Source organism: Eschrichtius robustus, chromosome 5 (genome assembly GCF_028021215.1).
Source record: "Eschrichtius robustus isolate mEscRob2 chromosome 5, mEscRob2.pri, whole genome shotgun sequence".
Classification (NCBI taxonomy): domain Eukaryota; kingdom Metazoa; phylum Chordata; class Mammalia; order Artiodactyla; family Eschrichtiidae; genus Eschrichtius; species Eschrichtius robustus.
In genome coordinates, this window is record NC_090828.1 from 38,884,850 (window position 1) to 38,900,841 (window position 15,992).

The 15,992-nt window shown below is 40.3% G+C and overlaps 1 protein-coding gene across 1 annotated transcript in view; it reads right to left on the reverse strand.

Moving 5' to 3' along the window:
• Nucleotides 1-10,264, reverse strand: part of CCDC150 (coiled-coil domain containing 150) — a 103,918-nt gene extending 93,654 nt beyond the window's left edge. Inside the window, exons 1-4 of the mRNA XM_068543845.1 lie at nucleotides 10,222-10,264; nucleotides 2,858-3,021; nucleotides 1,511-1,731; nucleotides 1,211-1,389 (exon numbers count right to left, since the gene is read on the reverse strand). Of these exons, the coding sequence (XP_068399946.1) occupies nucleotides 1,211-1,389; nucleotides 1,511-1,731; nucleotides 2,858-3,021; nucleotides 10,222-10,233 (576 nt within the window). The 5' untranslated portion in view covers nucleotides 10,234-10,264. The remainder of the gene's footprint in view (nucleotides 1-1,210; nucleotides 1,390-1,510; nucleotides 1,732-2,857; nucleotides 3,022-10,221) is intronic.
• Nucleotides 10,265-15,992: the final 5,728 nt, after the last annotated feature.

Sequence of the window (15,992 nt, forward strand, 5' to 3'; positions counted from 1 at the left end):
GATTATTCTTGATTTTGAGATCCTCTATGACGTTATCCCTAGCCAATTTCCAACTTATTTTACACAAACAAATCCTCACTCCTGTCCAGCTAATTTATGCATTTCCTCCTAACTGCACCCAAGGGAAAGATCTAGGTTCAAATCTGAGTTACAGGAAGAAAACAGGCAAGTGTGATCTCGGAGAGGTGACTTCTCTCTGGGCCCCAGTACACTTATCATTAAAATAGAGACAATAATATCCTACATCTTGAGGTTTTGCAGAGATTAAACAAAACATGTTTTAAACAAAATAACATCTGTTATACTGCCTGGCCTGTGAAGGGAAAACAAAATCATTAGTTTTTTTCCCTAGTCTTATTTTTTTGCTGCCTCTGTGTGTGGTCTTTTTTTTTTTTTTTTTAATAGAGAGAAAGTCTTTATTTATTTATTTATTTATTTATTTTTGGCTGTGTTGGGTCTTCGTTTCTGTGCGAGGGCTTTCTCTAGTTGTGGCAAGTGGGGGCCACTCTTCATCGCAGTGCGCGGGCCTCTCACTATCGCGGCCTCTCTTGTCGCGGAGCACAGGCTCCAGACGCGCAGGCTCAGTAATTGTGGCTCACGGGCCCAGTTGCTCCGCGGCATGTGGGATCTTCCCAGACCAGGGCTCGAACCCGCGTCCCCTGCATTGGCAGGCAGACTCTCAACCACTGCGCCACCAGGGAAGCCCCTGTGTGTGGTCTTTTAAATGTCCTCACCTCACTGCTTTGCCTTCTAAAGGTTCATCTCAAGTCCTGTCTCTTCCTTGAAGCCTAGCCTAATCTATTCTAGACAGGACATGCGCACCTTCTCAAACCCACCTGAATACAGAACACTTAGTTGGCAATATTTGCTTATTGTCCTATACTGTCCTTCAATATTTCTTATACTCTTATTTTTTCTCTTTAGTTTTTCCTGCTATGCCTTGTTCTCCCAGCTACCATATAAGCTCTTGAAGAGCACAGACTCCCTCGTATCTCTGGATCCTCACAGTCACATGTAGAGGGTAGGAATCTATAAATACTCAATTACTGACAGCACACAATGTTATAGGCTATCGACGTAGATAAATTTCAGATGTCAAGAATCCTCACACCAACATCACCTATTTTTAAAAGTCAGTTTTATGGGTCTGTTGCCTCCTCCAGATAACAGGTTAACAGTGAGTTTGCATTCCAGAACTCTGGACTCAAACCTTTGTCTCTGAGGCAAGCTGCAGAGTCACAGTCAACCTTTGCACCTCATCTTGTGCCTTGTCTTCTTTCTCTTTTACATCTCTTAGCTGCTGGCGCAAATTCATCACTTCCAGTTGCAATAGCTTCAGGTCCTTGGAATGCTCCTCCTGTATTGTATTCAGTCTTTCCTTCAGAAAATCTACCAGACAGGACAGGAGGGTCATCAAGCAGTTTAAAGAAGGTCAGGAAAGGAAAAGAACCATGAACTCATCAAGCACCCACACAGGACCAAATTTCTGATGATTCTCTTCTCTCTATACCTGTTTTCTGTGGGTTCAAATCCTTTTCAGTTTGCAGATGGAAGATGTTCATCTTCAAGGACTGGATGAGGCTTTCCAGACAGCACATTCGACTTACCAGAAACTCACAGTTCTTCCATAAAATATCTGTTTTTCCTGAACAAATTATTTCATTCTGGATAGGGCTAATGATGTTCTGGCTCACAGGCTCTTCTAAACATTTTGGAGTTTCCAAGTGGCCTCTGGACAAAGATCCCAATATAACAATATTTTAGGGTAATCCCAACCATCGAATCAATGCAACACTTCTACTGAGTATAAAAACTATATTCTTTAGTTAACCAGTATCTGATAGCCCCTGCAAATTTAAACATAGAGAGCACTATTAGGTAAAGAGGATGAGACCGATGTGGGATGGGTAAAGACCACTGATTTTTTAATGGTTAGTTTAATCGGAATTTTTTGTAAGCTTATTTTGTATGTAAAAGCAAGTGATATATAAAACATGTTAAATGCTAATTCTATAATGGTAAACTAAGAATTAAAGTTAGCATGGAGGCAGTATTTCACATCCTTTTTAGAAAATTTTTAAACAAGGTGATAATAAACATTCCCATTTTGTTCTAACATACTCAACACTGGTACAAATTTAATCTTTGCCGAAGAGTTATTTATTCTATGTGTGCTATAATACCAACTATACTAATTTTAGGCCTTCATAAGAGACATTCAGGAAATACATACGTAATTTTAAAGAAAATCACACCAGTAAATTCAACATTGGCCACTTAAGCACCCAGATTCCTCAAGGTCTTTGACAATCTAACTTTTAATGGCAATAACTTCTTCAGGAGCACAAAGGAAAAACACAGTTCTTCTTTTGAGTACTTCATTCTAAACTACGAATTTTTTTTTAAGACTTATAACCTCTCTTTTAATTTACAATAAATCTAGGAAAGAAAATACAGACCATATTAATGGCATGAATCAAGTTGTAGATGTTCACCTTAACTAATATCAAAGTCTATTTTTATTATTAAAAAAGGACCAAATTTTTTTTCTAATTATGTGAGAAATTACATTTGTTCTTAATCAAGTATTGAGGGAGAATAGGATATCAAAGTTTGTGCACCTAATTAACACACTTTAAAAATCTGTTTATAATAGTGGTAGTAGCTCCATTACAGGAGGACAACTCTTTATCTTGCAAATATTTTCTAATTAATATTCTAATGTTATTTCTCAATTCTTTTCTAAGTACCTATTTCACCTGCCAAACCACCCACACTGTGACTCCTTATTAGTAACCAGTGAGGCAAAATTCTTCAACCTACAAAGATATTGTAACACAATTTTTTCATTTGTTACCTTTTTTCACCAAAGCCCAACATTATTAGGTCATCCCTCAGAGAACTGGTCTGTTCCTCAACTATTCTCGTCCTTTGCTGAAGTATCGTGAATGTTTCAGAAGCTGTAGCATTGATGCGGGCTGGAGAGGGGACTGGTCTGGACATTGTAGTTTCCATATGCACCTGAGATTAAAGTCACAATATTAGTGTAGTCGGTTCTATTATTGTTCAAAATAGCCACTGCCCCTTCCTGTGGAGGATTATACATCCCTGTCCTGTTGAGCTTGGAAATGGCCATGTGTCCTGCTTTGGTCAGTTAAATGTGGGTAGAAGCTTTAAGAGCCAACTTGTCATTCATCATCTCTTTTCCCTTCTCCATGCGATGAGCAACATCACAGATAGGGCCTGCTCCATGTGCCAAGATCCCAGAGTAAAGATTACATGAGCAGAGCCATGGCCCATCCATGGCATACAGTGTGAGTGAGCAAGAAACTAATGTTGTTATAAGCCGCAGATTGTTAGGTAGTATGTTATTGCAGCACAATCTAGTCTATCCTGTCTGCTACTATTAGACGTACACTAGGACCTATGACTTGGCTGAAGGAGTTATTACCTCTTTTCATTGCCAGCCATTTTCATTTTAACATATTCCCATCCAATCTTTCTGAAAACAAAACAAAACAACACTCTACAGTACTTGGATCTCTGAGCAGTTGTCATAAAATATTTACCAACTACCTTGAAGCAGTGACTTTTAAAAATAACTTGCAAACATAACTTCATAGCAAAGACTCTTTTACACCTACTGACATCAAATTTCCAGATTCCTCCCACAAGACCACATGAGAGTAAATGGGAGTAGTGAGACTACCCTTTCAGGTATTAGTGACAGAAGCAGAATCAGCTTATAAGCAGTCCCAACATTTAAACGAATCATGTGCCCAAAGTTCAGTGACAAGATCACTGGTGGAAACTTTAAGGACATTCTCCTGCAACTCTATCCTGTACAGACATTTCTATACTAATCAAACCATAAACCTTAAGCATCACTAGCAGTAGTGTATCTGTGGGAATGTGTTCACAAAGGCCCCACCTGGAATATTCGTAATACACCTTTCTCTCCCACTTGCTGTGTGATTAGATACCTCCCCGAGGTATCCCAGGCAATGGAAGTGGGGACTCCCTCAGGTTCAAGTCACTGAAGGTGGTCCCCAGGACCCAGGGAAGGAATTAAAGGAGTCTTAAAACTGGTGGCAGGATTTAAGGGCGCACCAGTGGAAAGGCTGAGCTTCTTGCCAATGTAACACTGTTACAGCCACTGAGGACAGCTCTTTAACCACCTTCTATCTTTCCCCTACAGGTCCCAGAGAATGGCCTATTTCTCTCTTTTTACTTAAAACAAAACAAAAAAAACCCCAAACAAACAAACAAATACTTTACTGAGGAATAGTTGACAAATATAATTGTATACATTTAAAGTGTACAACATGATGATTTTATATACATATACCTTGCAGAATGGTTACCAAGATCAAAATAATTAACACATCCACATAATTAACAACCTCACATAGTTAACATAAGTAACTTTTTTTCTTTGTGGTAAGAATACTTAAAGATCTACTCTCAGCAACTTTCAAGTATACAATATCATATTATTAACTATAGTCACCATGTTATACATTAGATCCTCAGAATGTCTTATTTGAAAAGGCAACCTACAGAATGGGAGAAAATATTCGCAAACCATATATCTGATAAAGGGTTAATATCCAAAATATATAAAGAACTCATACAACTCAGTAGCAAAGGAAGAAATAATCCAATTAAAAAATGGGCAGAGGGCCTGAATAGACATTTTTCTAAAGAAAATATACAGGTGGCCAACAGGTACATGAAACGATGCTCAACAACACCAATCATCAGGGAAATGCAAATCGAAATCACAAAATAGCAGCTCACACCTGTTAGAATGGCTAGTTTTAAAAAGACAAGAGATAACAAACGTTGGCAAGGATGTGGAGAAAAGGGAACCTTATGTACTGTTGGTGGGAATGTAAACTGGTACAGCCATAATGGAAAACAGTATGGAGGTTCCTCAAAAAATTAAAACTTGAACTACCATATGATCCAGCAACCCCACTCCTGGGTATATATCTGAAGGAACTAAAATCAGTATCTTGAGATATCCACATATCCATGTTCACTGCACCATTATTCACAATAGCCAAGAGATGGAAACAACCTAAACATCCTTCAGTGGATGAATAGATAAAGATGTGATTTATATATATATGGAACGTTATTCAGCCACATGAGAGGAAATCCTGCCATTTGCAGGATGAATCTGGCGGGCATTATGCTAAGTGAAATAAGCTGGACAGAGAAAAAATAGTGTGTGGTATCACTAATATATGGACTCTAAAAACCAAACAAACAAAAAAATCTGATTTCATAGAAACAGAGAATAGAATGGTGGTTGCCAGGGGCTGGAAGATAGGGGAAATGGAATGATGTAGGTCAAAGGGTACAAATTTTCTTTTTATTCTTACTTTATGCTCCTGACCAAGATTTCTCTCCTTTGTGCTCCTCTATAAAACAGAATGCATTTCTGACACACATAACCTTTTTGAGTTCTTTAGATTTTCTGTTAACAATCAGCTTAAGGACAGGGGGTAAAGAAGTTCTCTTCTATTAACTGCTTTTCATGCTTCATTCTTGAAGGGAATGACAAAAGTAGACGCAGATATTAATAGAGTCTCTGGATACACAAAGATGTGAAGTAAGGTTCATCTACATTTCTGAAAAAAGCCAGGTTTGGAGTTTCCTGCTCAGGTTACCACTTGGGCCAGGATAGTGTCCCTCAGGTAATAGAAAGAAGAACCTCGAACACAAACCTTAGGGCTGGTTCTACTGCCATGAAACCAGGGCTAGGGTTGGGGGAACCACCAATAGTGTGGGGTGGGAAGAAAATAGAGAGGTAACAGTGAAGAAACACCAGATGGGTTTACCCTCCATTCCATTTTCTGTCACCTGCTGTCTGGCTACTGCCAACATAGAAATAAACCAGGCCTGGGGCTGGGAGAAAAAGTACGGAAAGGGTGTTTAATGGGGTTTGTAACAGGCAGTTGGCTCCTTTGTCCTCCCTCCAAAAGAAGTTGAAAAGTTCACATCTCCACCCTCCCTTACAGCTGGCACATCCATGTGACATATCCTGGCCAGTGAGACTTTAGGCAGAAGTTTGCAAGAAGCTTCTGGGAAGACTTTTTTTTTTCTGATAAAAAGAACAGAAATGATGGCACCTGTCCTTTCCTTCCCCTGTGTGATGCCCGGAGCTGTGAGGGCTCTCTTGAAGTCAGCCATGCAGTACCTCACTGTTAAATGTAAACAAAGAGTCGGGGATCACCAGCATCTGAGAAACGAGGAAAAGGCCAGAGAAGCTCAGATTTACCTGACTTTTTAAAATAAAACTAGTAACCTCCAAACTTTGCTTATGTGAGAAATATAAACTTTTGTTTTGTCACACTTTCCTGTTGCTTGCAACAAAAGCAGTCCTGGAATACATAGTAGTCCCAGGTAATAGTTGGTAGAGAAATGAGAAGAAGAAGGAGATAAAGAAAATGACAAGCGGTGCCGGAGGTGGGAGGGGAGGGTAATTTCTGTGGCAACTTGTTAGGCCCAGGGAGCTGGTTATAATATAAAGGACTGTCTAATTAATTTATGTCAGAAGTCAGATACATAATACTAACACAAATATAAAAGTTCATTTTTGGAAAAAAATACAGAAAATGGAGTACAAGTTTCCCACATATTTTTAATAAGATGCAGATTCCCACCTAAAATTTTTTCGTGTAATTGTCGAAATGGCATAGTTTTGCTGTTATTTCCCCAAGGTACCCAAAATAGATATAAAATGCTTATATAACCTTACAGGGTATGTGTGCGCATTCAGCCATAAAAACAAGATGGAAAACAACACAAATTAAATTGCTTCATTTTCTCAGAAAAGAGAAAGTAAGTCTATATATGTTTAGGTAAGAATTTGATTGGCATCATCACTCACACCCACCTGAACCTGATCTATACTGGAGTGCCTCAGGCTTCTGGAGAGGAAAAATACTCTCAGACAAAGAAGAAGAATAAACTTGGCCCCCAGCCTCTGAGGGCGAGGAGGTTTATAGAAAATTCATCCTCAGGAGGGAGACATCGAGGTGCCTGGGACACTGGCTGACGGTGGGCAGAGCATAAAGCTTTTGAGTGAAATACATGGTGTTGTCCTTGAAATATCCTCTTAGTCAATCACTGAGGTTCAGGTCGTCAAAGAAATGGATTCAAAAACTAAACAAGACAATCTACCCTTTGAGGATTTATTACAAACAGGTCTCAGGGTTAGCTGAAAATTCTTCCCTACCCCCTCTCCACATGGGGAGAAAAACAATGTCAAGGTCAGGAGAGCCCTCAGAAACAAAAATGGAAGCAATGGTGGCCCAGTGGCAAGAGCAGGACAGCCTTAATATCCACCAGGAAGTCCCTGAGCACCCGCGAGCCTGTTAAAGGAAAAGTAAGAACTTGGGATCCAGTGAATCCGTTGGGCTGAGGCTTAGAGTCAGGAGAGATTCTCATTTTCGCTGCGGTTGCTCATACCCCTGCCTCTCCTCCCTTATCCGGCACGTCCAAGCAAGGGTAACAGAAACACCATGCCTCCACACACAATCCGCAGGCCACCTGGAGGCCAGTGGCCGTAACTCTATGACTTCCACGCTCAGTAGACTTATAACTCTGTATGTTATTAAGAAGTTACAGACTCTCAACTCTATCTATAACTTATGGGGATAGAAGCCATAAGTCTTCTTACAAGAAGAGAACTTAGCTCTAATTGCTAATATTCCAGCAAAGAGACTACAGCTTGAACATATCTGTGCTTTGCTGTTTTTGAAAAGGAGTAAATATCATTGAATGCAGCCTTGAACCTAATCCCTGATGCTTGATAGCAACGATAATAAAAAAAAAAACTAAGATATAAGCTTTTATTTTTAAAAAAGTTAATTCACAATTACTTTCATAAATATATCATTATCAAATTAATACAGTGCTGTCTCTATGTTTAGGGAAAGTATTTCCAGAGAGCTCAGGTTACCTCACTGAAAGCATGGCATGAATAAGACAAATGTCATAAGTAATATACTAGTAAAAGCCAGGTGGCTTTGAAAAGGCAACACTGGCTTCTGTAGACACAGGCTCCATTCTTATATCTGGCAATAGCTACAACTATATGCTGTCGGTTCCAAAGTAACAGGCCAGGAACTCAGTGTTGCTTATCACAACCACTGGAAAATAATTTGGTCAGTAATATTTTCTTCATTTACTCATACGTCCAATAAACATTTCCTGAATGCCTACTACGAGCCAGAAACTGTTTTGACGCCAGGGAATACAGCAATGATCAAAAGAGACAAACTCCTTGCCCTTCTGGAGCTTATATTCCAGTTGAGGAAATAAGTAAAATATATAGTTTGTTCACTGGTGATAAGTACAATGGAGAAAAAGTAGGAAAGAGGATGGGAGGGAGGCTGTGGGGCAGGCTTCCATTTTAATCAGAATGGTCAAAGGAAACCTCACTGAGATGATATTTAAGCAAAGACCTGTGAAGGAGGTACAGGAGTGACATCTGGATGGGACAGAAAGGTCCAGAAAGAGTGAACAGAGAGTGCAAAGGCCCTAAGTCAGAAGGCCTGATGGGTCCACAAACAGTAAGGAGGTCAGTTTGACTGGGAAGCACAAAGTGAAGGCGAGACTAGTGGGAGATAAGGTCAGAGAGTAATAACAGGACAGGTTACATACAGCCTTAAAGGCTATTGTAAAGGTCTGCCTTTACTTTCAGAGCTGTTGGAGGGTTTAGAGTGGAGAAGTGTTGTGATCTACCTTAACTTTTAACTGGATCACTCTGCCTAGATGGTAGCCAGGCAGAGATGGTAGAAAGACAACAGCAAAGTAGGAAGACCAGTTGTAAAGCTACTACGATAACCCAGGGGAGATACCGCTGGCTAGGACCAGGGTGCTAGCAACGGAACAGTAAGAAGTGGTCAGAGTCCAGACATATTTTAAAGATAGGTTTGGTTGATAGATTAGATGAGAAAGGATGCATTGGAAGCACGGTGTCGCCATTAACTGAGACAATGAAAGCCTATTAGGAAGAAGAAGTTTCAGGGGGAAAGATCAAGAGTTGTTTTGGAAATGTTAAATTTAAAACAGGAAAGATGCCCAATACCTGATTGAACTTGTAGATTTGGAGTCAGGGGAGAAAGGTGGACCGGGGATATAAATTCTGAAGTTGCCAATATATACATGGCTTTTAAAGCCACGGAGACTGGATAACAGAGAACAGAAAAGATTCAAGGACCTAGTCCTGGGCGCTCCAAGATCAGTGTGGAGCATTCAAGCCAGACTAACCCGAGCTTCACCTCAGTAAGGTCATATTCTTAATCATTTTCTATCTTCAGAGCCCAGACAGTACATGGGACATTGTGGGTGGCAAACAGCGGTATAGTTCAACAAAAATTTAACTTTGTTCCAGCCTAATTGGTAGGAGCTGGGGAAACAGCAATGAATGAATGTAAATTCCTGACACCTGCATTCTAACGAGTGGGCCAGGGAAGATAACCGGTGGCAAAACCAGAAAATTAATGAAATGGCTTTCCCAGGAACCTATAACGCCAACCTAACATATAAATAAAGAAAAGTCGGACTGGGGCTTATGCGCGGCCCTCTCTGGTGGCTATCCTTCCCCCGCTGGAGCCAGGTCAATGCAAACCTCGCTCCTGGGCTTCCCTGGTGGCGCAGTGGTTGACAATCTGCCTGCTAATGCAGGGGACACGGGTTCGAGCCCTGTTCTGGGAAGATCCCACATGCCGCGGAGCAACTAGGCCCGTGAGCAACAACTACTGAGCCTGCGCGTCTGGAGCCTGTGCTCAGCAACAAGAGAGGCCACGATAGTGAGAGGCCCGCGCACCGCGATGAAGAGTGGCCCCCGCTTGCCGCAACTAGAGAAAGCCCTCGCACAGAAACAAAGACCCAACACAGCCAAAAATAAATAAGTAAATAAATAAATAAATTTTTAAAAGAATATAAAAAAAATCTCATCCCCTTCACTTTGACCATCACTTTAAAAAAAAAACAAAAATCAAAAAAAAACACCTCGCTCCTAAACAGTTTTCACCGGCATCCAGCGCAGAAGCGCCATAAATCAGGGTCCTGAGCTCCAGAGAGCAAGAGTAAACTCCGCCAGCTAGGGGAGAGGGCGGCAGGGAGAGATGACTGGGACCTTATCTGAACCGCCGACCCGCCCCCGCGGACTCCGGACCTCCCAGGGTCCCGCAGCCTCACCCCACAGTCCATCTGTCCTCCTGTGGCTCTGTCCGGCAGAAGGTGAGCTGGTTTCTATGGAACTAAGACAGCGCTTTAAACCTACCCGCCCCCGGCGCGGGAGTTCCCGTACGCAGGCGCACCCGTGGCAGGGCATGCCGGGAATCGCAGTTTTCCCGGCCCTGGAGGGCCCTCCGCCCCGGGCGGGACCCAGGCCGGTATCCGGAGGCGCGCACGGAACGCGCAGCCCCATGACCCGGACGACGACAGATCTCCATTGTGCTCGCAAGCGGGACACGCCGGGATAGGTAGTTTCTGCCCACTCACGTCCCGGAGGTCCTGCGGCGTCCGCTTTGCGGAGTTACCCATCCCATGCCGGTGAGCGTGCGGCGTTTGGGTCATTTGACACATACCCTGCAGCAGGTCAGAGTCCAAGAGAAGAAAATGTTTTTAGTTTTAGAAGGATGAAAGTATCAAGTAACTTCTGAACGACAGGAAAACAAGATTTTGTTAATGAGCATAAAAAATGGTAAAAATACCGAGCTCAAACGTTCTTCTCATTGAAGAAATAAACAAGCCCCTCTTCATCCTCGTGCATCATGGCCAGACCGAGAGTAAAACACATGTCTGCTCCCTGGTTTTTTGTCTCTTCAGCATAATTTATTTCTTGCTTTGTCTACAGGTGAGTAGGTATTTCTCAGTTTGACTGTAAGTAGCTGCGAAACGAGAGAGAGCACCGAGAATAAAACTGCAGTCGTTTCTGAGTTTTGTTGTAAGACTGGGAATTCACACTTACCGTGAAGTCTTCTACAGTGAAAAGGCAACACGGCTTTGCTTTAGGTAGCTGGACAGAACACCTTTTACCAGCACCAGGGCAATTAATGTATTCTTCTCGTCTCTCTGGGGTTGCAGCTGACAATAACTTTAGCCCTCAAATGAATGCAGTCAGATCCGAGATGAGTCCTCCCTTGCTTAGTGAGTGGCGGCTGAATTGATCTGGCTGTTCTTATTCTGATAGCCGAGACTCACGTGAGATGGAGAGAATGTCAAACCACAGCTGTAAGGCATATTCATCAAACTGTAGGGCCATCCGGTGAAGGAGAAATGAGCACCGCAAACGTTATTCAGGTGAAGGGGCCAAATAAAGCTTTTAATATGAAAAGTGGAAGAGTATTTTAGAGCGTCAATACAAAGAGCCAGTTACTCGCAGGTTTTCTCTTGCAGTGACCTCTGATTTATGGATGAAGATGAGGGATATGTGTATGCACTCCGTAGATAATCTGTACACTTAAGTGTAATGAGAGTTTTCACCTTCTCCTTGACTCTCCATATTAAACAGCAGTCAGGGAGCCAAATTGATTAAATTTAGTGTTTTTAATTTATTTTCCTCTGTCTACCATTTGGTAAACCACATTAGAACTTAAGTCAGGCAATTACAGAGTTAGAGAAAAGAATCTGAAGTCGTCAATAAACTAATTCATCTGTTAGAGAAGGGGTTTCTGGACACCTGAGAATTTACTATATTAAAAGTCTGTTTTTATTCTAAGTGCCTGAACGTATTGATTTTTTTTCCTGATTTCCCTCTTGATTTTCAGTTGATAAATAGTTTCACACTTGTTGGCCCCACTCAAAAACAAGGTCTTTTCAGCCATGGAAATCCTAGGGATTCCATGAGGACCATCCTCTCTCATGACTACTATGATAGCCTTCTAACTGGTTTTCTGATCACTCTTCCCAAAGCATCCTTCATATAGCTACTAAAATGATCTTTTGAGAAGGTAAATCTGATTATCTTATTCCTTTGCTTAAAAACATTTAATAGTTCCCCACTTGAACTTTTAGTTTTCCATTGAACAGTATTAAGCCCAAATTTCTAATGGCTTCAGCCTAATCTACCAGCCTCATCTGCACCTGGCCCCCCAAGGGAACCTTGAATTCAAGCCTACAGGCACGTCTTTGTGCTTGCAGGCTCTGCACCTTCTGCCAGGCATGCCCTCCCTCTCATCAGTCTGGTGAATTCAATGGAAATGTAACCTCTTCTGTAGAGCCATTCTATTCCCTCCCAAAGTATTTATTGTACAGCATAATTGTCAGTGTGCCTTACCTCCCCTTGATTAGGCTGTAAGCCACTTGAGGACAGGACCTTTGTTCTCTTTATTTTGATTTTTAAATTTTCAGCTGCAAGCACAATGCCTGGCAGACAGTAGAGGCTTGGTAAGTCCCTGTTTAGTGAATGAATTAATGAATAAATTTTGAATGCTTCTACAGAGGCTATGTCTCACTCTCGTGACTATACTATTTGTAGGCAGGAAAAGGCATCTGCTTTTTTCCACAGCTGGGAATGATTTGACATTGCAATTACACAAATGACAGCAAAGTTACCTGCAACCACTCCCCCTTGGAGGTGGAAATGTATTCTGTGGATAAAGAAATGCAAATGCACACAAAAAAATCAGAATTTTCATATATGGTTGGTACAATGGAGGGATGAGAATGGCAAATTCACTAACTGGTTCCTTACCTTATGTGGGCAGTCCAGACCTTTTGGTAAAGTATTGGCTCTGGGTATAGAGATTAAAATTTGGAGGAGTCTGACTTTTTCATGAACTGATGAGTCAGCCCAGGGCTGAAAAGATAGATCTGTTAGCTGAATCAGTCTAGGGTAACAGCGCTTCTTACAAGGTCTCTGTCATTTAACTTTACCAACTATTGATAAATTGTGTGGCCAAGTAGATTTTCACATTGTTCTGCTGATCAAACTTAAGAATAAGGTCAAGGTTATGGCGATGTTGCTGGGCTCTGTTTTACATTTCCTAAGATAAGAGTACTCTTTTGGTCTTAATAGGATGACTCATAATCAGCAAAAGGAAGGGACATGGGTGTTCTTTAAGTTGGCTTATCAGCTGCCAGGTATTTCTGAAATTTTCCGATTGAATAATAGTAACAGTATATATTATCTATTGAATCATCTATTGAATTGGATGTTTTATATACAGTCATCCCTCCCCATCTGCAGGGGATTGTTCCCAGGACTCCCCCACCCACCAGGATACCAAAATCCAAGGATGCTCAAGTCCCTTATATAAAATAGCATAGTATTTGCATATAAAGTATGCACATCCTCCCTAATACTTTAAATCATCTCTGGATTACTTATAATACCTAATACAATGTAAATGTTATGTAAATAGCTACCCACTGCAGCAAATTCAAGTTTTGCTTTTTGGAACTTACTGGAATTTTGTTTTTGAATATTTTTATCTGAGGTTGGTTGAATTCGTGGATGTGGAACTCATGGATATGGAGGGCCGACTGTATATTGCCTCACATGATCCTGACTGTAACTTTAAGATGTAGTAGTTATATTCCCATTTTACTGATGAGGCAACTGAGATTTGAGGAAATTAAGTAACTTGCCTAGGACCATATAGCCAGTAAGTGACAGAATGGTTATCTGGACTTGGGTTTATCTGGCTTCAAAGCCCATGCTTTTCAATTTGATTCCATCTCCTATCCATTTTCTACTCCATTCTGACAACAGTGGGTCAAGACAGAAATTTCAGCATCTAACTATGAGATGAGAAATACATGAGTTAACCCCACACAATGGAATACCATATGTTTATAAAAGAAAATGAGGAAATACAGGTGATGGTATGTGAGTGTTTATGCAATTCTTACCAGTTTTCTGTATGTTTAAATTTTTTTTCATAATAAAAAACTGGAAAAGAAAAGAAAATATCTATGTACTTATATGGAGAGTCTCCACTATATATATTAAGTGAAAAAAGCAAGGTGTTGTGGGAAAACAGAGGGGATAAGAATTTTATATTTGTATAAATAAGCACTGAGAGGATACATAAGGAACCAATAAAAGTAAAAGGGAGACTGTATAATTTTCCATCCTAACCAAGATAATTTTTTACAAACTTTGTGTTATCAGTTAATTTTATATTCACAGAAGAGTTGCAAAAACAGTACATAGAGTTCCTATATACCCTTCACCCAGCTTCCACTAATATTAAAATCTTATATAATCATGGTACAGTGATCAAAACTAAGAAATTAGTACTGGTATGATACAGTTAATGAAACAACAAACTTCATTTGGATTTCATCAGTTTACCCACTAATGTCTTTTTTCTGTTTCAGGATACAATCCAGGATCCTACATTGCATTTACTTGTCCTGTCTCCTTCCTCAGTCTTTGTCTTTCATGACCTTAGGATCTTTGAAGACTACTGGTCAGTTATTTTGTAAAATGTCCCTCAATTTGGGTTTGTCATGATTTCTCATGACTAGATCGTGGTTATGCAATTTGGGAAAAATACCACAGAAGTGATATTGGGTACATCTTGGTGCCTCATATTCGGGGGTACATGATATGCCTGCCTTATTACTGTTTAAGTTAATATTCATCTCTTGCTTAAAGTGATGCCTGTTAGATTTCTCCAGTGATCTTACTGTGTTCTTCTCTATAACTAATAAGTATTTGGGGAGAGGTACTTCAAGGCTGTGCAAATATCCTGTTTCTCCTCAAACTTTCACCCACTAAATTTAGCTGGTTTTTCTTGCTAACAGCTTTTATGGTGTGTTAATGGTGGCTTTCTATTTTCCTCATTTACTAGCTGGAGTTCTTTTGTAGAGAGGTGTTGTATGTTTTCTCCCATTTATTTATTTATTCAGTTATTTACATCAGTATGAGCTTATGGATATTTATTTTATTCTTTGGGTTATAATTCAATATCATTATTCTTTTATTGCTGAAATTGTTCCAGCTTTGGCCATTCAGAGACCGTTAAGGAGCCACTGTGTCTCATTTTTTCTTTTTCTTTAAGCACTTCCCTACTTTCTATTATTGCAAGATTTCCAGGCTCATCTTGTATTTTCCTGGCCCAGCCCTAGATTCAGTCACTTCTCCAAGGAGCCCTGTTTCTTTTTATTAAAGAATGGTATTTAAAATCTGAATGCTAGGCTATCACTGCTTCTAGTTCCTCTCAGAAGGCAGAGATAGGAAATATATGTATAAATACCACCCCATGCATATACATTAATATATCTATATTTCTGTATCTATCTGTGTATATATATATGTTTTACATGTATATAAATGTGTGGATATATAAACAAGACATGAGTTCATACTGATATTCCCACTCAAATCGAGCACCACAGTTTATTCTAACTTTTGCCCTTTTCTTTTAACTTCTTTCTGTGACTATGGGAAACCTGGCTCTCATTATCCACAATACATCTACTTGTTTGTTCAACCCCAGTACACATATAAAGCAGTTTTAAAAATTGCTAATCCATACCGGATAAGAAACACATTTAAAACTAGAGCATGTTGCTTGGGCACAGATCTTTTTGTCTTTAGCCTTATAGCACCCAGTCCAAACACCATTTTGCAAAGTTACTTGGGTCACTCCTTTCTTCTCCACCTGCTTCAGGGTGGCTATTTGATTTATTTGTAATACAGTTAGATTTATATGTCCCAGTCTGCATTCCAGCTTGTGTTCTGTAAAATCCTTGTTGGTTTTATCTAATTTCCATATGGTAAAATGTACTATTTGTGGTGTACAGTTCAATGAGTTTCAACAAATTATTAGAGTTTTCTATCTCCCACCACAGTTGTATACAGAAGTTTCCTCACCCTCAAAATTCCATCATTCTACCCCTTAATAGTCAATCCCTCCCCCCCACTTCCCAGCCTCTGGCAACTACTGATATGTTTTCCGTACCCATAATTTTGCTTTTCCAAAATGTCATGTTAATGCAGTCATACCCTTTGG